This window comes from Synchiropus splendidus, chromosome 19, assembly GCF_027744825.2.
Source record: "Synchiropus splendidus isolate RoL2022-P1 chromosome 19, RoL_Sspl_1.0, whole genome shotgun sequence".
NCBI lineage: Eukaryota > Metazoa > Chordata > Actinopteri > Syngnathiformes > Callionymidae > Synchiropus > Synchiropus splendidus.
The window spans coordinates 6,135,203-6,161,620 of record NC_071352.1 but is presented as its reverse complement, the minus strand read 5'-3'; the positions used below and the strand labels follow the sequence as shown (position 1 = coordinate 6,161,620).

Sequence of the window (26,418 nt, the reverse complement as noted above, 5' to 3'; positions counted from 1 at the left end):
TTTTTTTACTTTCAAATGTGTACAAATAACCTCCTGTTTCTTCATATAAATGTGCCGGTGGTTGCTTCAGGGACTTGGAACTCTCCAGGATTTTTCAGCATCTTCCACCATCCTTTTTCGATTCTCTGCACTTGTCACCTTGAGCATGGCAACATCTCCACCTGGCGCTCCACTGCTGAGGTTATCACGGTGTCTATAATCGGAGCGACGTCCCTTGCTGCTACATCTCTCAGTTTTTTGGGTCACTCCTCGGCCCTCCGAGAGGCCCCCATCCGCACGAGCAGCCGCAGAAAGAGAGAGAGGGATATGTATTTATAGAAAAATGGGGCTTTGCGGTACCTTTTCCACCAAAGAACCATTTCTAGACCAGTGTGTCCCAGTTTCATGATCATCGCTCTGCCATTGGGTTCGGTCCTGGGCTGAGGCTGGACCACAGGCTCAGGATGGAACACCTGACTGTCTTTTTTCGCCTCTTGCTCTGGGGGTGCTTCAGTGGCCTACATCCTCCACATATGTGACTTAAGAGGTGCTGCTTTCCTTGCTCGCAGAGATTTTCGAGCTGAGGAGCAGCTGGAGGGGGTCGAAGGACACTCCTCGGCTGCGGTGGCCCCCCAGCTGGGGGTGAGGAGACACTGGCAGGGACGTGTCCTGCCGCAAGCCGGGCAAGGATGAGGCGTTTCCTGAGCAGGAAGGGTCGCTTCTCCCTTCGCCAGAGCAAGTCTGGAACCCGGAGTGCAGCCAAAGATTTCTGTGAGTCTGACTTATTATTCATATTTCCTCAACAATATCTCAGAGTCTATTTGGGGCACACAGAGAAGTGGATGTCTGAAAAACAGAGCAGAAATCAGCGGGTCTCTTGTCTCAATCTGATGTAAATGTCATAAATATTTAGCCTCCTGCCTCACTCTCGCACTGTGAAGTTCACTTAGCGATTCTTTCAGGACTCCCATGTCTCCTCTCTACTGCCAGAGGTGATAATCCATGACAAAGGCTTTATAACAAATCGGCTGCTAAATTACTTTTGCTGTTCACACACAGAATATTTAAACATTTTCCCGCTCTTCCTGTCGGTGCATTTCCTTCCCGATCCCCCGTCCTTTGTTGTTCTCCTCTCTCTCTTCTCTTGCTGACTTTTTTGGATACACAGTATATCCTAATTTTGGGGGATAACATGGATCCACCCACCGTCAACAAAGACAAAACCCTAAAATTAGCAGAGTCGACAACATGGCCTCACTTAATATCCCTGTTTTCCTTTCAACGTGTCAGCTGTACCTCCCTATTAACTATTAAATATTGGGCGCATAGACACCAACCTGGTGACGTGTTCAAGTCCCATTGGGACAAACCTAGGAGCCGTTGTCATGGAGACGACATGACTTATGAGTGGGGTGCAGGAAAAAAAGGGCACCAACTGAAAGAATTATTGTTCATATTGTTATTATTGTTGTTGCTTCTGTTGTTGTGCATACGCTACAGTGAAATTGATGCACAACAGCAAGTAACCTTCTTTACTCCACTCTTCTCCTGCAGGGAAAAGGGATGGCTTATGTGGAATTTTGTCTTTGTTCGTACAGTAGCATCAAAACACTTCTTCTTTTAATGACTTTGTAAAGTGGAGCAGCCGCCTGCTGCCAGAGTCGGCATCTCACTCAGGTGTCCTATTTAAACCAAATGGACATTCTGACCTCCATTTCTCAGCCCGTTTATTATCTCACAGTGCTCAAGGTTTTCTTTACTTAACTTGGAAGATCAGTGTTTTTTTAACCTTTTTTGAAAAAAATGCAGAGGCACACCACCAACCCGCCTCGGCCAAAGCGCACTTGTGCTTAAAGTCCAATAGAAAATCCCTATTTATTTATTAAAAACTGTAGATACAGACAAACAGTTGTTATTTTTCCGGGCTATTTGCAGAAACAAATTGCAGAAAATTTATTTGTTTCAAATGTGTCCACGGGACGAGCAATATGAAGAATCATGATTTATTTATTTACTTACTTACTTGAAATAACTTTTGATTTTATCACTTCTCTTTTGCATGATTTTGTTGTATATTGTTTCCACACAAATCCTTCGAATTCTTTGCCTGAACTTGCTTCATAAAGACAATTACTCTTGCTCACATTACATTTTGGAGCACATTTATTTTGCTGTGCATTTAGTTTTTCGGCAACTTTAAAACACTTTAAACACAAAGCAAACTTTGACAGTCCACGAGTATCAACAATGTTTTGAACTGAGACGTCACGTTAGCTCAGTTAGCTTGGCGGTGCAGACAGTCTTTGGCGTTGCGGCTCCAACAAGGATCCCTCCCTCCCTCCATGGTTCTGTGGTGAAAGTGTGTGGTCAAGTTACAGGCGCATCAGGCTTAAAAACATCAGGAAGTTGCGCATGTGAGCGGCTTCTTCACTGCGAGTGTGTGGGAAGAGGAGCGCCGCGCATTGACTTTGACGTTCTAATTGTCATGATTTAATGTCATCATATTGCCCATCTCATTCTCCAGACAAATGAGGTGATACTGGATCATTCTCCCACAGCACACCTGACTGTCTCTCAGGGCACAGTAATCTGCCGTCACACCCCAGTTGAAAAACACTGAACAAGATGATGCTGAGAGTCCAAACCGTTCTCCAATCTTCTGCAGACCTCGGCCTTCCAGCCACCAACCAGAACTGGCCGGAGGCGTTTGGTTTCCGACTGGGCGGCACTGGCCCCAGCTACATCCTGTCGGTGGTGGAGGGCAGCAGTGCCTTTCTGGCCGGCCTCCAGCCTGGCGACCAGGTGGTGGACATCGAGGGCCAGGATGTCACCAACCTCAGCACGCCGGCCCTGGTCGCTCTGGCTCAGACCCTCAAGACCGTCCCGCCCAGCATCGGAGTGGTCTCCCGGCTAGAGCAGGTCAGTTTCCGCTTTCCTTTTCTATTGTAAAATTCATTTTTATGATGGTGTTTATACTCCATGGTCAGATTGACATCACACCCAGCCCCGATGGTCGTTTCGGCTTCACGATCGTCGGCGACAGCCCTCTGATGGTGGAGGAGTGTGTCCCCAACGGTCCGGCTGGTCGCAGTGGCCTCAAAGCTGGGGACTATGTCATGGAGGTCAACGGCATCCCAGTGAAGCACCATGAAACGGCGGCCGCCATGATCAAGGCGGCTCAGGGTCGCCCCCTCCGCCTGGGCGTCCTCAGCATGGCCCGCAGACCCAAACGGCTCAGCAGCAGCATGAGGGTTCTGTCCCAGAGCGGGGACAGCGTCCGGGACAACCGCGCTCACAAGGCCATGGAGTTCAACAAGAAGGTGACATTGAGAGTAGACATGAGCAATCGACTTCTTAAGATTCAGTTTTCAGTCTGACGCCCACGTCTCGTGCTCTCAGGTGGAGGAGGTGTTGGGGGAGGAGCCAGATGTAAAGGAGCATCTGTTTAAGGTGTTGAAGCAGTATGCCGCGGAGAGGGATGTGGAGAGTCTGGCCGAGGCGCTGCCCGACATCTTGATCACGGAGGAGCATCAGCAGCTCATAGACAGCGTCAGGTGACACTCTTGGAGAGCACTTTGGTTTCAGCATACACTCAGTCCATAGCTGTGTGAGGTGTGTACTTCTGTATGCTCATTCAGCAACACACGATTCTTTAGGTCACTATATACTGTTATGAACATGATGTACTGGGACTGTTAGGGGCCCAGTGCCATTGAAATAAAGTTGTATTTTGTTTCTTAATATCAATAAAAACAAAAAAAAAGTCAAAAGAAAGAACATGACATGAATGACCTTATTTTTAAATGTAAAGTAAAACAGGAGGGAAAATGAATTATAAATGAAGCAGCACTTATATTCTGAAACAAGAGGCATGTATTATAAACAGACCTTCAATAGAAATATGTGTGTATAAACAAATCAATGAATATTTTTGGAGATATGTGGAATATTTCTATTTATATGCGTGTGAATTCTATCAAACATCTGATTTATTTTTTGTTTAACTGTGTTGAATTGCAATCAATTAAGATATACTAATACTAAACTATGCTAAAATTATCATGTAAAATTCTGAAGTGTCTTGAAGTTAGAAAAAGAACATTTTTTTAGAGTTTGACCCGACGAGCTGGAAGAATATATTAATGTCCCTGATGGCCATTTGAACACATACATTTTACATCAATTATTAACCATCTGACATTTCCAGCAGAGTAAATGTCATGAATGTCAAAGTTCATATCAGAAGTGAGTCATGTGTTCAGCTACCTTCTGAGTGCTTTGCTCAGATGTGTCATCTCCCCCTGAATCATGATTTATATTTCATATAACATTAATAACTATATATATATATATATATATATATATAGAGCTTTATATTATATATATATATATATATATATATATATATATATATATATATATATATATATATATATATATATATATATATATATATATATATAGTTTTATTGAGCATTTATGATGTAAAAAATGTATTATAAGGGTCACAAAACTCCTTTGAGCCTCTATGCTGTGCAGCTGCAGCAATTCTCTCAGTAGCATTTTTTGCCATCATCCCCTCAGTCTCTTCCTCACGACTTCCTGCTTTTCCCAATTCTCTCTGTCAGCGTCCTTTTGATACACTCTCCGTATGTGTGCATCACATCACTGGATTCCCTTTCTTCCCGCCTCTTCCCCGAGCTGCGAGCCGTCACAGCCAGTGTGCTGTTGGCTGTTGAGCTCGCAGGAACACAGAACACAATCATGCACTCACCAGTTTCCTTCACTCACACACCCAAGTATAAAGCTGGATAATGAACTGCTGCATCAGGTGAGTGAAAAATCCTATTCCTATTCATTTTCAACATGGTGCTCAAAGTGCAGCATGATCATTGGTGTCAATCTTTTTTTTTTTTTTTTTTTGAAGCACGCTCTCTACATTGTTTATATCTCGCAGCAGAGCATCATCAATTATGCAGCTACTGTGAGGGACTTTGGTGGTGAGACTAATGTTCCGCACTAAAATAATGACTCCTCAGTCTGTGCTGCTCACTTCCACACAAACACATTTAACGTCCTGACGGTGTTTACTGCTTTACAGCAGAGGTTTTAGATCATTAAGAGGATATAATGGTCTCCATTTGTGGCGGTTGATTTGTTAGAAGCAAAAACAAGTGCTTGCCAGAGTCAATATTTTGGTGATATGGAATCTTCATGGACAGGGCAGAGAGGGTTTCAGTATAGATGGCGTGGTGCTGCCCAATTTGGATCAGAGTCTCTTGGTCTGAGACCATGGTTCTCATAAAGCTGAGCTGAGCTAGAAGACTACAGTCGATCTACATTCCTCACGTCAGGTGCTTTGGCTGTTGACTGAAAGAAGAGTTACGGAGAGTGTTCTCCAAATGTTGGCTCCTTTTTAGAAACACATGACACGTGAGGACTTAGTCTAGGGCAGTGGTTCTTCTCAGTACATCTCTGCATAACATTGTATCCTTGCTAGCATTAAAGAAAAGAAAAGAAACAAAGTAATATAGATCAACTTACAATAAAGAATAACTTTATTAACATTGTAACAGAAAAGACCTAAAGTGCATCAATTTGCCTGAAATAAAAAATAAAAATAAAAAAGGACGTGCAATAACACTTTATTCTAGCATGGCAAAAAGTATGTTCCCCAAGGTCACAGGCGCCCACTTGAGAAGCACTGGTCTAGTGGCTCTTGGACTCCTCCCTGCTGAGGTGTTCTTGGAATGATCAACTTGGAGAAGGACCAGAGCTGGACACTGAGGAGGTAGTGCCTATGTTGACCCTGGAACACCTCAGAATTCCTGTGCCCAGAAGACATGAAATGGTTCGCTGCAGAAAGGGAAGTGTAGGCCTCTTAACACTGGGCCCAGACCTTGGCTAACTGAGGAGCATTGATGGACAAACCATCAACTACGCAAGTCTTTGGAGGTGCAAAATTCTTGGCACATTAACTGCAATTAATTTACATTTTTTCAATATCAGAGCAAATCTTAGTTATGAAACCTGAGAACAATTGTATGGGTTGAAACTGCATCTCTTTTAATGTGTTTCAAATGTATGCACTTGTATGCATTTGTAATTGTGCATAAATGGGTGCAGTGTAACCTTAAAAACTAATAAACAATGAATATGAAGGAAAATTTAGTATAGAATTATATTATTAAATTAATATCTACAGTAAAAAAATATATATATATATATAAATATCGAGAATTTCAATTTAGATAAAGTAGCAAACAAGTAAATTACAAACAAAAATAGTGACTGTAAAGTAAAATAAAAGTAGTGTGTCTGTGGGAAAGTTTCCAATTTTATTGCAGCGAAACAAAACAGTGCTAAATTCATAACTTTCTGATGACATTTGTGTAAACATGAGTTCATATACCGCATTGTAGGCTCCTTATTTTTGCATTGTCAGCAAGACCGTTTTCAGTTGGTCCCCCTCTATTTCTGTTTCCCCTCATTCTGCCAACCCTTCGCTTCTTCAATAAGACCGACACGCCCACACAAGTCGCCGTCCCACCTCGCACGGCGTCAGAGTTCAGGTGTCTTTCTTCTCTCGGAGTTGACCAGCTGGCCGTGGCTGTGCTCCGTCTGCTTCTGTCCCCCTCGCCGATTTGCCGCGCCCTCCCACAGGAGGCGTTCTATTTTTAAGCAGCCTACTTCTTTTAATAAATTCTCTTTTAGGTTTCTGATGCGCTTGTCAGTACGACTTGAACTGCTCTATTTCGCCTGGCAAAGGGAAAACATGAAAGTGCTGTTGTGGGACATGTTGTTTTGTTGTTGTGCATAGCAGGTACTAAAATGGCCCACAGCTTCTCCACTGTACTTCAGAGTACACTTTAAAAATGATGGCTGTGACAAGAGCCAGGTAAAGTCTGAACTTGCATCTGATTTTGAATATAGTCCTGATATGGCTTTTACAGTTAAGGAAAGCCCTGCAGAATCAGGAGCGGCTGGTCACACAGAGATCTTCTTCCTGGTTGGTGTTTTGCATTGGGCAATGGTTTGGTGCTGTAGTCGAAGGTCAATAGCTTAGAAAGTGGCATGTTAAACAATGAAAAATTCACCATCAATAATGACTTGCAAAAATGTCGGTAGGCTCCAACACTCTGGTTGGGCTGACCTGCCTGTGGATCTCCGCCGGGACTCCTCGCGTCTCCACATTTCTCTCCCTCCTCTTTTCATCTCTCTCTGTCTTTCCACCTCCACTGAGAGAAGATCACTCATTACTTCTCAGCCGAATGATGAACGAGTCTATGACTAAGAGGACCATGAGCTACCTTTGACCTTAGTGACCGACTGGGATTCTGTGTGGACATCTTTGGTGTTTTCTTCTGCTTCCTGATCTTGACGGAAACACTTGCTTATTGTTTATCTTCGTCCGTCACCGGAGACTACATGGCGACCGAGCAAAACAGGAGAGTTTTTTGTGTCGGTGAGCTGAGCTAAGAGCTCCAGGAGACCCCCTGAGAAGTCATGGGAAGAGATCGGACCCTCTCCAAACCCTTTCGGTACGGTACCTCTGAGTCATCTTGTTTGAGTTGTACAGTATCTGAGCTGTTAGCGCTGCAACTTGCCGTCTCTCCCGCGTATCAGAGGTGCTGGATGTTGAGCCACTCTTTGTGTCTGCCAATTCATGTTTGGCTCCAGCTGATCACAAGCGTGGCTCATGCAGAGAAGCTGATATCATTCCTCTGTGAGCAGTGTCCTCGATTCACCTCCTCCGGTCCCAATTATAGACTTTTTTCGTCCTCCTTCTAATCGAGGGCATCTGAAAGTTTAGCAGTTCAGCAGCAGGAGCAGGAAAACTTTCTTTTGTAATCCATTGATGGTCGTAAAATTTGGTCTCCGTTCTAAGGACTCTAGTAACAGTAACTTGTCTTTTGTCCTGAGCCACTGTGTTTGTGTTTCGCTTCTTTGGCCTACATAGCTCCATCATGGCAGATCCAGCAGTCACGTGTCACCTGACCCTGGCCCAGAAAGATGCCACACTTTCATCTCATCACGCTCTTCTTGCTTTATCATCTCATTTGCCGTGTGACAATAACATGCTGGGAATACAAGTAGAAGTGAAGGCGAGATGGAAGAAGGAAAGGTAGAGACGTGGAAAGATGAAATGAGTACCAGAAGGAATGGATGGATGCGGGACTCGACAAGGATAAGTGCTATGAATGCACTGGATCTGATGGAATATAGAATATTGTGAGCAAGATGAATGTATGGAAGGGCATTAACAATGATAAACAAGGATGGATGTAAGTAGAACCCGAGGAAGAACTCAAGGTTGCCTGGCAGAAAGCCAAGGAAGAATGAAAGGATGGTCCCATCGATGGACGTAGGGAAAAACAAGGTGAGAAGATGTCAGGAGGAAGTGTGTGGAAGGGCTTGTAAGGATGAATCGAAGGGGAGGTGCAAGGAAGAACCAAGGATGGTAGGAAGAAAGTTGAATCTAAGGATGAACATTGGATCGAATCTCACTGAGATGATCGGAAAGACCAAAGGATTCAAGCAAGGGAAGGTCTAAGAAGAACAGAGAAGCACAAGGTTGATGCTGTTGTGTGGCTCCTTTATTTTAGGTGCATAAATGAGAAGAGAAATGAATCACAGTAAATAAATAAACATCATCATTTATTAGTAACTTTGTTTCTACAACACAAATAAAGCAACCCCGAACTTTGAATGCAATTCACAAGAGGAGCGGAAGAGTAGAAACAATGAATTCTTCAAAGCGAGCCAGGAGAGTAAAAGCTGTGAACCTTCTGATCAATAACGGTGTTTGATAGTGATGAAACTTTGAGACTTCTTCAGTGTTGTCGAGGAGGAGAGGGGCTAATGATAGACGAGGGCGGGAATGGAGACAGAATTTATTTATGAACAAGACCCCCAATACTAGATCCTCATCTTGTGGTCACCAGACAGAAAACCATCCTGACTGGGGCTGATTCTGTAAATCCTGTCCTAAAAATGATGAATAACCTTCCTCACTGGAGACAGGCCCAACTTATTATAGTGAAGGAAATGGAGCACAATCCAAAGTATGAGTTTGTGAAGGTCTAAAGAAGTGTGTTGCTGGTGCGTCTGCTTCCTTGTGTGAAGTTGTGGTTGTAGTTCTCCCTCTCATTAGCCGCTGAACACTTCTTTGTGAATGCTGTGCACATCTTATCGCACACGGACGCTATTGTTGGACCCATCTTTTCTACCTGCCTCAGTCCTCCCCTGAGACGATGATTGAACTATTTTTGTTCCAATTATGTGGATCTTGTCGGTGGAGGAATTCAGATTCAGCCTGCGGTCGTCTGCAAGATGGATTCTTTCAGAGACCAGCAGAGACCTGCAGCTCTTTATTTCAATAGTTGCACAGCCGTATCGGCCTGGAGTTTAGTTTTGCACTCAGATCATTGATGGGTCTGTGATGTTTCCCAGAATCTTCATCCCCAAAAAGCACCGGGAGCGTTTTGACGAGGTGGTTTCCCAGAGTCTGATGAGCAGACTGAAGGGGCGGAGCTTCAGTGACCCCAGTCGTGCTCACCTCCGCCGCAGCCGCAGCGAGGATCATCCCGAACGCCTCCTGGTCTCCACGCGGGCCAGTTCTGTCCCTCGTACCCACGCAGAGGAAGGTGTGACCCCACCAGCACGAGGCATGCGTAAGACGACCTCTCTGATCGCTGGACACTCCAGCGGCTCCACAGTCAACTGCAGGTGAGTCATGTATTGTGTCCAGTTGCTGCAGTGTTTGATGGGTCCATGTCCCACTTCTAGGACGGTGAGAGTTTGCAAGGGAAACATGAGTTTTGGGTTTACTCTCAGAGGTCATGCTCCGGTCTGGATCGACTCTGTGGTCCCTGGTGAGTTTTGGTACTTGTCACTAAGTAATAGTGAGGTAGTTATGCAACTTAACTGTCATTATAGTTGCTTCATTTTCTTCTGCAGGAAGTCCAGCAGACAAGGCTGGTCTCAAACCAGGAGACCGCATCCTGTTTCTTAATGGTCTGGACATGAGGTGAAGCAGTGAAACATTATCATTATGGGGTGGGATTCGATAAAAAAAGTAGAGAATTTGTGATTAATTAATCTCAATGAATTGCAGTTTAATGGTATTAAAATGTTTGCCACAAGAAGCCACATTTTTCTATTGGAATGAATTTGGTATATTACTGAATCAAATGATGGACCCATACATACATTGTTTATTTTGCATCAGTTTAATCATAACACAATAAATCACGATGGTGGCTATATTCATATATATTATTTAAACTAAAGCTCTTTTAATGTCTTGACAATATTTGTATAAGAATTTCAATTTTATAAGAATTTCAAGTACATTCAGAGTAGAGGAAACCCTGGCCATTGTGTAGCGAAAAACCTCCCTGAATAAAAGCAAACAGATGCTTTTGTTTGCTTTTGTTCAGGGATTCCTCCATGTTTGTTGTTGATGTTATCATCCTAGCTGCCACGTGTCTTGTGCATCAGTGTGATCAGTGGACCAGGAACTCCTGCAAACTGTTACATTAAATTAAAACCATCAAATGCAATTAAAATATTTTAACGTGTAATTACGATTAATTAATTAATCGCAATTAACTTGTTAAACTCCCACCACTAGTTTCTATGTCACCGTATTTAAACTAAAGCTCTTTTAATGTCTTGAAAATATTTCTATAAGAAATTTAATTGAATTAAATTAAATTTGTGGCAATGAATTAATCGTAATTAACTTATTATTATTAGTAGTATTTTAACTTCTGAGGAGTATTAATGACCTGGTCATCTGACTCCCCCCTGCTGTAGGACGTCCTCCCATGAAAAGGTGGTCTCTATGCTCCAGGGCAGTGGAGCAATGCCCACCTTGGTGGTGGAGGATGGCGCAGCTGCTTTTGCTCAGTCAGAGCCAGACCTGGCAGGTGGTGTCCCCACCGAACGTGCCCGGTCCCCGGTCATCAGCTCTCTTCAGTGGGTGGCAGAAATCCTTCCAGCCAGCATCAGGGTTCAGGGCCGCACTTTTGGGCAGCAGCTGGAGCACCTGCTAACCATCCAGGAGAGGTATATCATCTGCAAAGCTCTGGAGAACTTCTTCCAACACAGGTGAGTGTAACAGTGAAAGAACTGTAGTGTGCAAAGGCCCCTGTGTAATGACCAGAGTGGTGACTGAAGACCAGTGTGGTGCTGTGGTCTCAATAAAAAAGAGAATTATGTCTCTAAACTTTGGTATCAGCTCTGGAACTCGTGGAGGATTAAAGTTTTCATGCAAAGTTGTTAATAATTCATGAGTCCCTCAGAGGCACTGGAAGTTCTGTCAAACTAGTTTGGGGTGTAGCACATACACAGCACAGCAAGTAGCTGAATTATTTATGTTTTTGCTGCACATTAATATTTTGGGGTCAGAATGATCAGTTATGTCGGGAATGTATATTATGTCAGTAAATCCCCTGCTTTTGTTTGGGTCGATGTGGAAACAGGAACGTTGACACCCTGATCGTGGATGTGTTCCCGGTGTTGGACACTCCCGCCAAACAAGTGATCTGGCAGTTTGTCTACCAGCTGCTGACGTATGAAGAGCAGGAGCACTGCCAGAGCAAGATCTCCAGATTCCTCGGCTACAAAGCGCCGGGTGGGTTTCTGCTCTTAGATTAACAAGGACGAACCATCTGGATCTCCATTTGGAGTGAACATCTGTACTGTATGCTTCAGTGCCGCCGCCTCCTCCACCTCCGCCCCCTCCACCACCTCCGCCAGAGCCGGAGGTCGCTCCAGAGCCTCACCGTCGCAGCAGCTCGATGAGGGTGACGGGAACGACGTACAGGAGCAGTGTCCGGGGACGGAGCTCGGACGATCTGGTCATCGGTACACATTTGGGAATGGGTGCTGGAATTCTCTCCTCTCATCTTCACTAGTTAAATCATATTGCTGAACATGTCCATTATAATACAAAAAAATATATGTTCATCAGGCATGCGTTCAGACTCTGTGCTAGAGTCTGGGATGAGGTTGACTCCTGGAGAAAGACAATCCGGAGATGGAACTTCTCTTCCCGAAACTCCAAATAACCTTACCAATGTACGTACCAACTAGACCTCTGACAAAAAAGGACTATTCTGAAGTATTTTTTAAAATCATTTCAGCTCTCAGCAGTCTATGCTGAGCTAGAGAACATGTACACGTCCAAGAGATCCAAATCCCTGAAGACCCGCCCACCACCTGGTCATGAAAGTTTGCTGGATCTGGAGCCTCACTCTCGCACAGCTTCCCCAACGATACAGTCAAATGCAGGTGACTGAATGTCAGTCGGTTTAACATTGATGTTATTGTGGTGTCATGGTTTAAAAGTAATATAGGAATCAGTCAACCTCAGTTAAGAAGTGGGATGGTCATGCGAGGCCATCAGTAGCCTCATAATTTATAATATTTCTGTGAAAAAAGTGTGTGTTCCAAATCTTAAAGTGGAGCAGTTGAGTATAATTCATGTCTTAAAGTTCATTATTGTAATTTATGCACATTAGTTGAGTATTGTTTGATGTCTTGGCAGCACTTCAGAGAGTGTTTTGTAGGCTCAGTAAAATGAGAGTTATTTTTCAAACATATGTTTGATATCATTTTGTGGACGTGTGAAGATCTATGAAGTGAAAATGTGCTGAGTAATCCAATATTTAATTAAGTCAGTCACAGTATGTCAGCTCAGTGAAGTCTCATGAAACCTGGAGGGTATATGAATTCATTCCAGGACACTGCCAAAGTATTTACAAGTTTCTTGGTTGCAGGAAGTCGTAAAGGTCCCCCAGCGTCTTGGCCCGAGCCTCTTCCAAGTCCCCCTCAATCTCAGTACTATCAGTCGGGGTTGACAAGTCAGGCAAGCGGAGATTCCAACCCCTACATTAGCCTGGACAGCCCCCCACATTCATCCCCGGAGCCCAACGACTTCCCTTCTAGTCCTCCGCTGCACCAAAACAACAAGCGTCGCTACACTTTCTCGAAGCCGCCGAGGTCTGAAGACACTGATCGCTTCCTGGATTCACTGAGTGAACAGCTGGGGCAAAGAGTCTCCTTGGTTGACGATTTCTTGACCCCTGAGAACGATTATGAGGAGGTAACATCACAGTTTTATTGTGGAATAACAACTTGACATTGTCATTACCATGTAGATCAGCGTTTTTCAACCGGGTTGCCGTGGGACACTGGTGTGCCATGACAGAGTGTCAGGTGTGCCGCGGGAAAATGATCCAGTTTCACCTCATGTGTCTGGAGATAGAGGTTGGCGATATGATGACATTAAATCCTGACAGTTAGAACGTGTTGACGTTCTAATTGAACGTGAGGAGATCACATGAATTCGCTGACTTTCTATACACTGTACTGTAGAGCTACAGTGTGTTGATGCGATGATCTGTCGTCAGTCAAAGCAGCGCTGCTGTGGTGCGCGGCGCCTCTGTTCCCACACACTCACAGCGAAGAAGCCGCTCACATGTGCAACCTGCTGTTTTTAAACCTGATGCGCCTCTAACTTGACCACACACTTTCACCACAGAACCATGGAGGGAGGGAGGGATCCTTGTCAGACTGTCTGCACCGCTGAGCTAACAGAGCTAACAGAGCTAACGGCTAACGTGACGTCTCACTCCGAAACTTAATTGATAATCATGGACTGTCAAAGTTTGCTTTGTGATTTAAAAGTTGGCGAAAATCTAAATGCACAACAAAATAACTGAGCTCCAAAATGTGACGACAGAAAGAACAATTGTTTATATGAAACAAGTTCAGGGAAAGAATGCTAAGGATTTGTCTGGAAACTCAAAACTACAATAAAATCATGCAAAAGTGAAGTGATAAAATCGAAAGTTATTTCAAGTAAATAAATAAATAACTAAATCATTATATATTTTGCCATATTGCCCACCCCTCTGGACATATTTGAAACAAATAGATTTTCTGCTGTTTGTTTCTGCAAATATAATGACAAAATAACATCCAATTGTCAGGTGCTACAGTTTTTCCACAAATTAATTGGGATTTTCTATAGGACTTCAAGCACAAGTGCACTTTGGCCAAGGTTCTTTTGGTGGTGAGCCTTGGGATTTTTTCAATGAACCAGCTTGAAAAAGGTTGAAAAATACTGATGTACATCACTGGAGGGTTTCTATTGCTGTCCCGTAAATACAAAAAAATCCACTGATGAAATCAGAAGTTTTTTTTTTAATAAACACAGTTGTTTTGACACTTGGCCTACGAAGCTAATGAAATATATTGGTGTTAATGCCAGGATGTTGTGCAGATGGGATTACCGGATGAGGAAGAAGATGATGATGATAATGATGAAGACTTTGGGGTGGAAGAGGAAGAGAGTGGCGGACTCGTGGCTCCAGATCTCAGCAGCCCCAGTGATGTCCAGAGCAGTCTAGGTGAAGAGAACGCCTCCTCCCTTACCTATTCCTCCTCCTCTGACCACATTCCTCCGCCTCCTATGTCTCCTCCACCTCCTCCACCCGTGCAATTCAACGACAAGTCTCCCTCAGCACCTTCACAACCCCAGAAGCAAACAGTGAGCTACACCCCGGAACAATCACCAAGGGCGTATGTGCCCATCCGCCGTAAATCCGGCCCCCCACCACCACCTCCCCCGCGGAGTAATCAGCCAACGAAGCGCCTGTCGCTTCATAAAGTGCTCCCAACAAAAGAGGAACTCCAAGCCCATGCCACAATTCAAGAGTTGAAAGCACTGCAACAGCAACACGCCTCCCAGGAAAGACCCCTGTATGGTGACCAAAAAGCCTACAATGAAAGGCTCATGTACATGGAGCGCAATGCCTTCGAAGAAAAGCAGCTACTTCAAGAGCAAGCGTATCAACAGAAGCAGCAACAGGCCTATGAGGAGCAGCTGTTTAAAGAGAGGCAAGCTTACAAGGAGCAACGGGCATTTGAAGAGCAGAAAGCTTTTGAGGAACACTGTATGCAGAAAGAGCAGCAAAGCTACCAAGAGAGACAAGCCTATCAACAGCATCAGGCTTTCATGGAACAAAAGGCTTATGAGCAACGACAAGCCTACAATGAGCAGAGGGCATTTCACGAGCTGCAGATGTACCAAGAGCAAAATGCTTTCGAAGAACAGCAAGCTTTTGAGGAGCAACAAATGCAGCAGCTCTACCAAAGCCACCACTCAATGCCCGTACAGCCCACCCAACAGAAAGCCCACTCCCCTCTACCGCTTCAACATCTTCACCAGTCCTTACCGCCACTTCCATCACCTGAGCCCACGCATCACAATATGAACCATCCTCTCTTTCTGATGCATCAAATGCAACAGCAGGAGACTCCCCAGAGCCTTTTCCAAAGGAGACAGTCTCGGTCAGCCCCGTACCCTCATCATCCTTCACCCCAACCAACAATCCCACCCAGCCAGTATCCTGAAGGCATCTACCAAACCCGCCAGAGTCTGAGACAAAAGCCCCACCATTCTTCAGCAGAGATGCTCAACCTGTTGCACCAGGTACCACTTCACCATTCCTCCACAGAAATGCTCCAAGAGGTCAATCAGGCAGCTGCTGGAATTTTACAGCAAATGCAGCAAGGCCATGGCCAATACTCCTCAACAGAAATGCTTCACCACACGCACCAGTCCAAGGCTCTTCACTCTTCAATGGAACTTCTGCATCAGGCTCACCAGATGCCACAAACCCAGCCTCACCATTCCTCAACAGAGTTCCTCCATCAAGCTTCCCAGATGCAGCGAGGACGAGCCCACCATTCGTCCACCGAGATGCTCCATCAAGTGCATCAGCTGCACCAACAAAAACCCCACCACTCTTCTTCAGAACTGTTGCATCAAGCCCAACAAGAACAAGGCTCAATCCCGACTCAGCCCAACCGAGAGAGTCACTCGCATCAGAGCAGGAGGAGTCTGAAGGGTCTGCATCAAATGCAAGGAAAAAACCAAGAGCATCCGCAAATTCACCACCCAAAGCCCACCAAACCCTCTCCCCAGAGACCCCACTCAATCCAACAAACACACCCAAGCACCCCACAGATCCATCACATCCAGCACATGACACCACAGCCTCCACCGCAGGACTTTAAACACCAGATTCATGTAATCCACCCTCCCCAGCAGACCCAGAGACCCCAGACGCTTCTGTCCACTTTCCAGCCACTGCAACCACATCAGCCTACTCTCTCCACATTCCAGCCTGTTCCACAGCACCATCAATCTCAAAAACAGGTCCAATCGTCTACCCAAGCTACCCGACCCCAGTCGCAACCCTCCCATCACTTCCTGCACAGCCAGCTCCCAACCCAGTCCCACCACAAACAATCCCACAGCCATAGTCAGCCTCAGTCCCTTCCGCACTCTCTGTCTGACCCAACAGAGCACAGAGGCCCACCTCCTCCACCACCCCTACCACCTCCCTGCTCGCCCCCACCTTTGCCACGACCAAAGCTCTCCAGGATGGACTCCCATCACCTGAGTGTCAAGAAACTGCGTTGGGAGCTAGTCGAAAATTCAGAGGGAACGATCTGGGGACAGGTGAGCTTGTAGATCTCATTTTCAATCCAAACAATCTCTTTCAAAGCCAAACTTGATAAATGAATCCTTTCTCTGGATGTCTTTGGCAGTTGGGAGCAAATTCTGACTATGAGAAGCTGCATGACATGGTGAAGTATCTGGATCTGGAGATGCACTTTGGCACACAGAAGGCTTCCTGTGAGTAAACTGTGCATTAACTGAAGCAAACTATGCCATAGGTGTGGGGCAGGGGGCCACATGCAGCCCTCTGCCTGTATTACCACAGCCCTCATGAAGACAAAGCAAAACTATAAAAGACATAGACACTGAAAAATGTTCATCAATATACCAATATATTCACCACACCCAATATCCATGATTATGGTGGACATTTTTAAATAAAAAGTGTACAAAATAAAATAATAAATTATCAAATAACACATTTTGTTAATATAATGTCATGCCTTTTTCCAATTTTTCCTAGTTAAATATTATTAAAGTAAAAAAATAATGTAAAATTCAAGACTATTTCTTTTCTTCCTTTTGACTTGACGGCCCCACAGTGTGGCCCATTGGGAAACTTAACTGCCCGCCTTTACGTGAGGGTTATTATCTCTATCACTCTGGTTGACCTTCAGGTTAATATGTATTGATACACTCTCTCCACTCTATTATTTATGTTGCTATTTTACTCCTCAGTGACTGTTCCAGAACCTTCTCTGCAGCCTGAATCCTTTAAGAAAAAAGACGTGATTGAAATTCTATCGCATAAAAAAGCTTATAATGCCTGTAAGTACGTTTAGAAATAAGGATTTTCTCACTCAACCATGACTTGGTCCGGTGTATTCATCAGAACGGTACTGACCCTTCTTCACAGCGATCCTCATCGCCCACCTAAAACTGTCCCCTGGAGAGCTGCGTCAAGTGCTCATGAGCATGAGTTCAGATCGACTGGAGCCTTCTCACATCAAACAGATGCTACTATACGCTCCGGACACAGAGGAGGTGAAAAAGTATGAGGAGTACCGAGATGACCCGAGCAAACTGAGTGAGCCAGACCAGTTTGTGCTCCAGGTACGGACGTGTGCGCTGCGGTCCACCAGGAATTATCTTCATGTTTGTTGATCATTAAAAACAATTTTCTTTATCTCTGTTCCATCAGATGTTATCAGTACCGGAGTACAAGGTCCGTTTGGAGAGCCTGCTCTTTAAGTGCTCTCTGCATGAGAAGACGGAGGAGCTAAGGGGAGCCTACGACTGTATTTACAGGGCTTCTTGTGAGCTCAAGACCAGCAAGAAGCTGGCTAAGATACTGGAGGTACAAAAAAATAATCTGAACAATGTCCTTGGGACCTGGACTGTCTATAGACTAATAGACTAGTTGCTGTTGTAAACCATCATCACACAACAAGAAAACAGCTTCCATGTGCACTCCCTGTGTAGGAAGGTGGTGTCTTCTGGTTTGTGAATGGGTGGTTATGACTAGCCATGCTTTTCTGTAGCCATTAGTAAATAGAAATAGAAGGGGATCAACAATTTTCAGACCAACCTTTGCAATTTTTCTCCTCCACAATCCTCTTAAATGCTCATGTTCCTCACAGATGAGTGTATTTCAATGGTTTCCTCTCCACAGTTTGTTTTAGCGATGGGAAACTACTTGAATAACAGCCAACCCAAGAACAACAAGACAACTGGTTTCAAGATCAACTTCCTCACTGAGGTATACTTTTGGAGGGTATTTGGAGGTATTTTGTTATTAATGGCGATTCATTGTCTTTTTGATAAGTGTAGTTGGGGACGACCAAAACTGTGGATGGGAAGTCCACATTTCTGCACATCCTGGTCAAGTCCCTCTGTCACCATTTTCCAGAAGTGCTGGACTTCTCCAAAGATCTCACCATGGTTCCAGTGGCAGCAAAAGGTAATTGACTAACAGTGCAATTGAACATGAGCTGATTGTTGTTGGAAGAGTGCCCATGTCCTCTGCAGTCAACCACAAGACCGTCACGTCTGATCTGAGCGACCTCCAGTCTACCATCCAGGATGTCCGCTCATCTTGCCAGAAGATCCCAGCGACTGCTGAAGACCGATACTCCATAGTTATGAGTGTATCCTTCCCTGCAATAGTCCATAAACAACATGGATGTTAACCTTGACTTGAAATACGTGTAGAACTTTTTGGAAAACACTCACCCAGCGATGCAGTCGTTGGAATCCCTCCAGCAGCGAGCGATAGAAGAGTTCGAGAAAACCGCATCCTTCTTTGGAGAGGACAGTAAAGCCACCAATCCTGAAGCCTTTTTTGGCATCTTCGCTGAATTTGTCAACAAGTTTGAGGTAAGACAGAATTGGTGTTTGATCATCCATGTTAAAAATATCTTTATTACCTTGTCTTAAAATCATTTTTTGTTATTTCACTCGACTGGAGAAAAGTCTTATATTTGTTGCAATTTTTTGGAATAAATATAGCCAGTGGCTAATGCTAACTGTACAAGAGTAGGTTTTCACTGTACAAGAAATATATAAAATAAATAATCAAAACAAGTCAGGTAAAGGCAACTGTGGATTAGGAAGTCATAGGCTCAAACCCCAGCGATGTAACCAGTGTTGATCTCTTGATCTCAAGAAACATAACTGTTATACAAGTGATTCAGTGGACGAGTTTAAACCATGTGACTCCATTTTTTATTTTTCATTTTGTATTACAGAGAGCTTTGAGCGATCAGCAGGCAGCAGAAAACCCAAAGAGCCCCAGAAGTCCAAGAATGGCCTCCCCGCTGGCCTGGTAACATAAATATAAGTGTTATTTCTGCGACGTTGCAGCAGATGAAAGGGAGTTTTATACTGACCTTGTTTCAATGCAACATTTCTTTTTCATTATATAGCAACTAGAGAGTAAAACATGTGGGATAGAGTGAATAATTAAGTCCATATATAATATAAATCTAATATCTGAAGCCTTTTAAGATTCTCTTGACAGGCGCCCACCGCACTGAATGTAATAAGCAATTGAGTTTGTTGAATTATTAGCATAGCAATAGAATATTATTGGAATATTTCTAGGATAAGAATCCTTTAATAATTGGGTTTTAAAGCGATTATTAGCAGTCTAAGTTAGATCGGGGTAGTGTGCAACTTTGAGCTCACTATTTGGCAGGTTACTTTTTAAACTAAATAGTGAGCTGAAGTGTAAATGATTCACTTTAATAATACATTTTATTTAAAGGCCTTTTTTGGCGGCACTCGAGCACCGTGTACAGATACATGCAGTAATGACTAAACAAAAGAACTTATATACTGTGTTTCCAGCTGGTTTATAATTACTCATTCATATTGTTTCAGCAGCATATAATTAGAAAATATAATTTAATGTATTTAATTCTGCTATGTATTATGTTAGTACCTTATTAATATCATTTAATGATAAGCAGGCTTTGAAAGTTACATTCAATATGGCGGGGTAATTTGTGTTTTCATGCTAGTTTCTATCACTACTGAGGCTTTTCTCATATTTCACTGAGAGGAATCAAAAACTGTTTGCGTACAGACGTTCAGTGACACATTACCGAGCTCTCCTCTTCATGAACAAGCACTTTATGAATCGGTCGACATGTTTAAAGCTAATAACTTGGGGAGGAGTCATTGTGATCTGTTTGTACCTGTCTGTAAAATATGATCAAATGTAAGAACTGTTTGATAAAGTGGAGTGTGAAAAGGTGGCTCATGAACCGTTCGCTGAATAAAGTTTTCTCTATCAGTGTGTTGTTGACATTCCACTCACTGTTATAAACCTGAGGTGCAGAGTCAGCCTGTTAATCATTTTCACTCATTCGTCAGTTTATTTACCAGTGAGAAACGTGTATTTTTGATCAGTAACGGTGGATATTTAGTGCTTCATATGAGTATTTATCAGGCCAAGCGAACCCTCACACATCCTCGGCTCTGATGTCTACATTCTAAGTGAACCTTTAACTTCTGAAGCTGTGAGTGGAGTTTGATCCTGGCGCGACAGACGGAAGCTTCTAGACAAACATTGCAGGTTCTGCCTCAGGATTTTGATGACATGCCGTGTTACTTGCATGGAGAAAGCTGTTCAACTGGAATCAGACAGTGACAGGCGATTAAAAAAGTAAGTAGGATTTCAGTTCTTTAGATCTTCAAGATGATTCATGGGACGTCTGCTGTTAAGATTCACTCTCTATTCTCATTATTTTAGATGGATTTTAGACAGGTTTTGGCGCGTCAGGGCGCCAGCGTGACTCCATCTCCTTCGCCTTCCACGGAGGGGAAAACAACTTTGACGGCGGTGGACATTGTGGTGCTGGTGATCTACTTCTTACTGGTGCTGGCGGTTGGCTTTTGGGTATGTTTTATTTGCGGCGATATATGTCGTGGCACCAGTTTTTAAGTTTTAGTACCAATTGTGGAGCTCATTTTCTGAACAAATATGTTGGGATTATCTGGGCCAGCTGTGGGCAAGTGTGGCCTGGGAGGCCCATGTGGCCCTTTGCCTGTATTTATGCAGCATCATTCATTGCAAATTAGCTATTTTTAGGTCTTATAATTGGATTCTTCCAAATAATGATACAAATTTTAATGGCATTTTTTGTCCCTCAAAAGTAAATAATTGAAATATATTTTCAGAAATATTGTAATATAATTGTGGTACCCATAGTTTCTGAGAAATTGACTCCAGGGTGACCCTTGCCTCTGGCTCTGTGTAGCTGGGCTCTGTGTACTGTAATGGAAACAAGCTGAAGATTTCAGACGTCAACATTGTGTTTCAGTCCATGTGGAGGACCAAGCGCAGCACAGTGGATGGATACTTCCTAGCCGGGAAGAGCATGACTTGGTGGCCGGTGAGTCTGAAGCTCCTGCAATCCAAAGATTAACCATCATTGACCACCATGAGTTTGGACTGTTTTTGTCAAGATAATATGTATTATTTCCACTTACTTACTGATAATGTTATTCAAAAAATTTACCTCCTGCTCTTAGTGACATGAGGAACCAACTTTGTCAACATGATGACATGACTAATGTTTTCATCCTGCATTTCTTTTTTTTAATTTGTCACTGTTTTGCATGACCAGGTGGGGGCGTCACTGTTCGCCAGTAACATTGGCAGTGGTCACTTCATCGGAATGGCCGGGTCGGGAGCCGCGGCAGGTATTGGAGCCATTGCTTATGAATGGAATGTAAGATTTAAAACAGATTTTCCTTTTATCTTGCCAAATGTTCTCATAAAATTCTGTTTCTTTTATTGACTTTGAAGTGATGAATCGAGGGTTACTACAGATGTGTTGTCCCTCTGCAGGGCATGCTGATGGTGCTGCTGCTCGGCTGGCTCTTTCTGCCTATCTACATTGCATCGGGGGTGAGATGACTTTGACCACATTCAAACAAAGGCCTATATTGTTTATAATAATTTACACAATTTCCTCCCCTGCAGGTGACAACAATGCCTGAGTATTTGCAAAAGCGCTTTGGCGGCAGGAGAACCCAGCTTTTCATCACCGTCCTGTCCTTGTTCATCTACATCTTCACAAAGATATCAGTGCGTAAAACAAGCTACATACTCTCTTTTTGAAGATGAAGATTGAAATGAACGTGAAATGTATTATTTTCAAGGTGGAGCATGGTCATCCATTTTGGTCTCATAGCAGAGCTGACACATTTCTGTGTGTAAATGAGTAACCTGAAGTGATTTGGGGATTTTAACTGCTGTAGTGCATTATGGGGTAGTGAGTAAATGATTTTTTTCCCTTAGTAGTAGTAGTAGTAGTATTGTTGTTGTATTATTTAACCTTTAATAATAATAAAAGCATTTTTTTTAAATTACATTTTGCGATCCAGAACTAAATGGAATAATCTAACCTGGCAAGCGAACATTCTGAAATTCTACAGTCAAACTAAATGAGTGTGTTCAAGGTTTTACTTTCCAGTAGAAACCTTTAAAACTCGGTGCCTACATCCTCAGGTGGACATGTACGCCGGTGCCTTGTTCATTCAGCTGGCACTGCAGTGGAACATCTACCTGGCTGTGATTCTGCTGCTGGCTGTCACTGCCCTCTACACTGTTGCAGGTGTCTCTTCAGAACCAGCCAGCGTGATACCGTCCTCTTCACAGTCTCATCAGTGCTTGGTCTCTCTCAGGTGGTCTGGCTGCAGTCATCTATACAGATGCCGCCCAAACTGCTATCATGCTCGTGGGGGCGCTCACACTCATGGGATTCAGTATGTTGTTTCACTGTCAATTAAATTGAGCTTAAATTCATTTATCAGTCCATTTTTTTAAGGCTTTGCGGAGGTGGGCGGCTGGAACGCGATGATCACAGGGTACTTTGATGCCATACCCGCTGTCCGATACCCCAACTCAACCTGTGGCATCCCAAGAGAGGACTCCTTCCACATATTCAGGGACCCGGTGGACTCTGACCTGCCATGGCCAGGAGTCCTCATCGGCATGTCGGTTCCCTCCATGTGGTACTGGTGCTCAGACCAGGTGAGTCAAGATAGCAGTAAGACTCTGGACATATTGCTGATGCAAGTGTTTTTCCAGGTCATCGTGCAGCGTTCCCTGGCTGCCAAAACGCTGACTCATGCTAAAGGTGGGTCTCTGCTGGCAGCCTACCTGAAGATTATACCCTTCTTTGCCGTCATGTTGCCGGGAATGATCAGCAGGATTCTTTTCACGGGTAAGCAATGACAGTTGATTTTTTTTAAAACCGCAATGCTAATGCTAATATACCCGCCCCGCTTCAGATGATGTAGCATGTGCAGATCCTGACCTGTGTAAGGAGATCTGTGGAAACCCGGTGGGATGCTCAGACACGGCGTACGCCCGGCTAGTCATGGAGCTGCTGCCGGCAGGTGAGCCAGCTGCTGGTGAGAACGTCACGACTTTCCTGCTTGAGTCTGTAGCTTCCTGCTCTTCCAGGACTGCGCGGACTGATGATGGCGGTGATGATCGCCGCCCTAATGTCTTCACTGACCTCCATCTTCAACAGTGCCAGCACCATTTTCACCATGGACCTGTGGATGACTTTCAGAGGCAGAGCTTCGGAGTGGGAGCTCATGATTGTCGGAAGGTAAACACAGTCTGTTTGTGTGAAATGTAAATGCAGATATGAATGGTTCTATACTTTCTGTCCTGCAGGGTGTTTGTTCTGGTTCTGGTCTGCGTCTCAGTCCTATGGATTCCTATCGTTCAGGCCAGCCAGGGGGGTCAGCTGTTCATCTACATTCAGTCCATCAGCACCTTCCTGCAACCCCCGGTCTCCATCATCTTCCTCATGGGCTGCTTTTGGAAGCGGACAAATGAAAAGGTCAGAAGAGAAGTAAATAAACGTTCTCCCTCATACTGATTTGTCTGTGTCTGCGACCACCAGGGGGCCTTCTGGGGTCTGACTCTCGGCCTGCTTGTGGGCTGCATCCGCATGTTGTTGGACTTTATCTACCCTGTGCCGCCATGTTATGAGGTGGACGACAGACCCGCGGTGCTGAAGTATGTCCACTACCTCTACTTCTCCATCATACTGTCAGTCATCACACTGATCATTGTGGTCACAGTGAGTTTGGCCACAGAGGAGCCCAGACCAGAGCAGGTGGAGTTATACTGGAATTACTGCTAACAATTCAACGTACTGATCCCAAACATGTCTTTGGAACAGATCAGCCGCCTGACTTGGTTCACCAGAAATGACGCGGTGGTGCCCAAAAGTGACGTCTTCAGTGTGGAGACCAGTCAGGCCATGGAGCTGGAACACAGCCAGACAGATTTGGACTATCTGGGCAACAGTGAGAGAGAGAAACATCCTTGGACAGGTGACTCACTGTTCATATACTTTTTCTTGACCAGTATCAAAAGTTGACCTAGAAAATGACAACAGTTTTGATCCGGTCAGACTCTGCAGACTCATTGTCCAGCGAGAAGAAGCGTTCCAGACTGGTGACTGCTCTCTACTGGCTGTGTGGGATGGAGCGGAAGAAAGAAGGAGTGAGTGAAGCTCCACCGCCTCCAGCCGTCGTGTGCACTCTGGATGAGGACCCTCGACACCGACTGATCGTGAACATCAACCTCCTCATCTGCCTCTGCGTCACCATCTTCATTATCGGCTACTGGGCCTAACAGGAAGTGAATCACTGATGTATGGACCGCAAAGACTTTTTAGTGACTCTTCAAGTTCCGCTTGTATCAGACAGAACTGTTATTGTAAAACAACAAAATTGCGTCACTGTTGGTTGTTGAAATAATATTAAGGTTTTCTTCTTTTTTCAGTTTTGTCTTTATTGTAAGTACAGCTGTAAAGCTTAAACAACATTGTTCAAAACGTGAGCGTAATAGGACAGCGCATACCTTGGTTCCTTACATTGCCTTGGTTCCCTTTGTGACCTTGTTTGATTTTTGTGCTTTCAGTTGGTTATTTTGGCTTTGATCATTGTCACGATTCACCATTCATTTTTAGTGGGCCAGTGAGCACATCCGGTCATGTGACTAGCCCCAAATAAAACTAGCACAAAATGAATACTGTGGTTCCTTAAAACAGAATGTGCAGTCGAATCAATGGAATAAATTATATTTTATGTGATTGTACAGTAGTGACAAAATGCGAATTTACCAGGCCTTTGTCGTAATTTTTTTTCTTCTTCACGTCTTTCATTTGTCTTCAAGGAACTGGGTTGCCCCCTTGACATCTGCTGTCCGTTTGTACTCATTACACTCGGCATATTCAAAATAAATTTTATTCCTAAAATAGGTTGAGGCATCTGACTCGGTTATGCTTGAATGTTTTTAATAAAATTCTCTTAATATTTTCGAAGAGAAAAAAAATTGAAAACACAAAAATGCTCTTGTTACAGTTCATCTTTAGTTTTCAGAAGTGAATCCGGATGAATCGGATTGGTGACGCGTAACTTTTCCTTGTTTTTACGGAGGAGATCATCCACAAGGCTGTCCGCAAAGGAATCTTTTGAGGCCTGCCACAAATACATACTATTAGTATTCAAATCACAGATATACTCTTTCTAAAAGATGGAATTCACGAATTAAAATTTATGAAAGGCAGAATCAAATTTGACTGGAAGATGAGTCATGATGTCAAGTACAATGATCTTACCTGAAAACTTTGACGTTTAACCCCAATGCAGTCTTTGGACATCTCATAGCACAAGCTAATGGTGAGAGATTTTTCACCTTTAGCCATCAACACCTCCAGTATGTGGTCATGATGGGAACCTGTGTCATACACACAGACAGTTAAGACACACAAACTATTAAAACAACCAACATAAACTCGGACTTTACCCAACAAGTGATGGCAGGATGAGCTTAATATCTCTTTAGGCATGTGCGGAGAGTCAAGTGTCCGACACACACGTCCCTTCATGATATGGTCAATGACACCATCTCTTTTCTCCTCTGGGACATTCTTCAGGGAGCGTTCTATACCTGAAACAAGGTTTGATTCACGCTACTGCTCGGACACTTAAATCTTCACATGAGAAGTGATCATACCTTTCACTGTTGCCAGGCATCCTTCACAATCAGACTCTGTAAACAAAAGTAAATTCAGATTAAGCTTACATCTGACACCTTAAGAATGATATATTTGGATTAAATTTGATGGTGATGAAACTATGTAGGATGTACAGTATAGTTATGTACTTACCATGATCCGTGTCTGCCTTCACCAAATGAAGGCAAAAGAAGCTAGAAAGCAAAAACAATGTGGCCTTCATGGTCAATGTCCACAGTTCTGAACTGCTGAGTGACTAACAGCTAAGTCGAATCAGTTTCTTCTCAACAAAAAGGTGTCACGTGCTTCCTTGGCTGTAATGTCATCCAGTCATTCTCACACAAAACAAATCCAGTTTTTCAGGTTTGGTTTGACTAGATAGACAAATACCGAGCAAGT

The 26,418-nt window shown here is 43.9% G+C and overlaps 2 protein-coding genes across 3 annotated transcripts; both read left to right on the top strand.

The window, feature by feature from the left end:
- The first annotated feature begins 424 nt into the window (after positions 1-424).
- Positions 425-20,270, top strand: grid2ipa (glutamate receptor, ionotropic, delta 2 (Grid2) interacting protein, a). Of its 2 annotated transcripts, XM_053851694.1 has the most exons (23): positions 425-750; positions 2,645-2,898; positions 2,967-3,299; positions 3,379-3,533; positions 9,433-9,708; positions 9,769-9,854; positions 9,940-10,009; positions 10,801-11,094; positions 11,469-11,620; positions 11,701-11,871; positions 11,960-12,066; positions 12,132-12,279; positions 12,768-13,093; positions 14,264-16,522; positions 16,612-16,699; positions 17,201-17,290; positions 17,379-17,575; positions 17,664-17,819; positions 18,135-18,221; positions 18,293-18,422; positions 18,491-18,609; positions 18,674-18,838; positions 19,210-20,270. In XM_053851694.1, exons 1-23 carry the CDS (start codon positions 669-671, stop codon positions 19,288-19,290), a joined length of 5,826 nt encoding a protein of 1,941 aa, XP_053707669.1. In that variant the 5' UTR covers positions 425-668; the 3' UTR covers positions 19,291-20,270. The 2 variants fall into 2 exon arrangements, with proteins under 2 accessions (XP_053707669.1, XP_053707670.1); XM_053851695.1 differs by lacking the exons at positions 425-750; positions 2,645-2,898; positions 2,967-3,299; positions 3,379-3,533 and adding an exon at positions 4,605-4,810 and having other exon boundaries at positions 19,210-20,262.
- Positions 20,271-20,460: 190 nt separating this feature from the next.
- slc5a11 (solute carrier family 5 member 11) lies at positions 20,461-25,261 on the top strand. Its single transcript, XM_053851707.1, has 15 exons — positions 20,461-20,864; positions 21,289-21,360; positions 21,595-21,699; positions 21,819-21,878; positions 21,954-22,058; positions 22,482-22,587; positions 22,658-22,738; positions 22,801-23,006; positions 23,064-23,199; positions 23,267-23,374; positions 23,442-23,592; positions 23,661-23,829; positions 23,893-24,108; positions 24,175-24,328; positions 24,409-25,261. Exons 1-15 carry the CDS (start codon positions 20,718-20,720, stop codon positions 24,630-24,632), a joined length of 2,040 nt encoding a protein of 679 aa, XP_053707682.1. The 5' UTR covers positions 20,461-20,717; the 3' UTR covers positions 24,633-25,261.
- Positions 25,262-26,418: the final 1,157 nt, after the last annotated feature.

Bases quoted from the DNA above. Each gene is read 5' to 3' on its own strand.
- grid2ipa (XM_053851694.1), top strand. From the start codon at position 669: ATGAGGCGTTTCCTGAGCAGGAAGGGTCGCTTCTCCCTTCGCCAGAGC. The intron at 12,280-12,767 runs GTGACTGAATGT...TCTTGGTTGCAG, and splicing joins AACGATACAGTCAAATGCAG to GAAGTCGTAAAGGTCCCCCA. The intron at 16,700-17,200 runs GTGAGTAAACTG...TTTACTCCTCAG, and splicing joins TGGCACACAGAAGGCTTCCT to TGACTGTTCCAGAACCTTCT.
- slc5a11 (XM_053851707.1), top strand. From the start codon at position 20,718: ATGGATTTTAGACAGGTTTTGGCGCGTCAGGGCGCCAGCGTGACTCCA. The intron at 20,865-21,288 runs GTATGTTTTATT...ATTGTGTTTCAG, and splicing joins TGCTGGCGGTTGGCTTTTGG to TCCATGTGGAGGACCAAGCG. The intron at 21,879-21,953 runs GTGAGATGACTT...CCTCCCCTGCAG, and splicing joins CTATCTACATTGCATCGGGG to GTGACAACAATGCCTGAGTA.